The following is a 1,082-nucleotide window of genomic DNA, read 5'->3' as shown; positions in this document are numbered from 1 at the left end:
TCTGTTTTAAAAATCACCAGATTTGTCTCCTGCACCCACCTCGTCCTCTCAGGTGGAGCGTGAAAATATTTCTGTGGATCCTTTTTTCTGACAGCTGGTTTAAAAACAACTGCCCGCTTTGTTTCATTCTTTTAACCATTCCACATACCGTGGAAATTTTTGAGCATGTTCGAAATTCTGCACTGGGATCTCCATATGACAACGTATGTCCTCTTATATTAACTTGTTGGTAAGTTATCCTAAAATGATGCCTTAGATTTTTTCATTATCTGATGCCGTGCATCACTGTGTGACCGCTGCTGACATCTCATTTTCCTCCATTACGCTGCGCAGAGGTTCTGCAGAAGTTCCACTAATGTTGCACATACAGAAGTCCAAACATGTTATAATAAGCTTGTACATGTTATGTTTAAGGTAGGGATCATTTACTCATAGGTTTTATATCTGTTCAAGTTGTTAGGAACACGGTATGATCACGTCCAAAACAAGGTGCTAATTAATGCTTTTTTTTTCCCTCAGAGTGTGCCAGTGCGTTGGACACAATTTGCAAATGTCAAGTTGTCTAAAACGTCATAGTGTGACAGGGCCCCAACTAAGCAAAGCTTAGCAGTGTCTCCTCAACACTGCTGGACATGTACGCACCAGAAATATGGAGTCCAGCTGGGTCTGATGCTGCTGGACAGACTGAGACCTGGGAACCTCTGAGCTCTGCTGCTTCACTCTGTGGAGGAATCAAGAAGAAATATTTTGAACAAAGTTTTTCTGTTCAATAAATAATTCTATTCAAAAATACTTTATTGATCCCAGAAGAAGAAATTAGGTTATACTAATAGGTAATAGGGGTGTAAGAAAATATTGATACACTGATATATCACGATATTTCATTTCCCGATACTGTATCGATATTCTAAAGCCCTGTATCGATTTTTTATTAAGGTTTAAAATGTCAACTTTCCTGCCAGCCGTTCATTTTTATGTTGTAGTTCAGCTTCTGACCACTAGTTGGCAGCAGTGAGCCAGCCATGCGGCTCCTCCACAGCTTGAGCAAAGCAGAACAGCTAAATGTATCAAAAGTATGTCTA

General features: G+C 39.8%; 1 protein-coding gene across 1 annotated transcript in view; it reads right to left on the bottom strand.

Moving 5' to 3' along the window:
• Positions 1 to 642: 642 nt before the first annotated feature.
• LOC106536966 (uncharacterized) overlaps positions 643 to 1,082 on the bottom strand; it is a gene marked incomplete at its 3' end in the record, with an annotated part of 11,121 nt that continues 10,681 nt past the window's right edge. Inside the window, 1 exon segment of the mRNA XM_014034328.1 lies at positions 643 to 721. Coding sequence (XP_013889782.1) covers positions 643 to 721 — 79 coding nt within the window.

Source organism: Austrofundulus limnaeus, unplaced genomic scaffold (genome assembly GCF_001266775.1).
Source record: "Austrofundulus limnaeus strain Quisiro unplaced genomic scaffold, Austrofundulus_limnaeus-1.0 Scaffold2058, whole genome shotgun sequence".
Lineage (NCBI taxonomy): Eukaryota > Metazoa > Chordata > Actinopteri > Cyprinodontiformes > Rivulidae > Austrofundulus > Austrofundulus limnaeus.
This window is presented reverse-complemented; position numbering and strand designations above follow the sequence as displayed.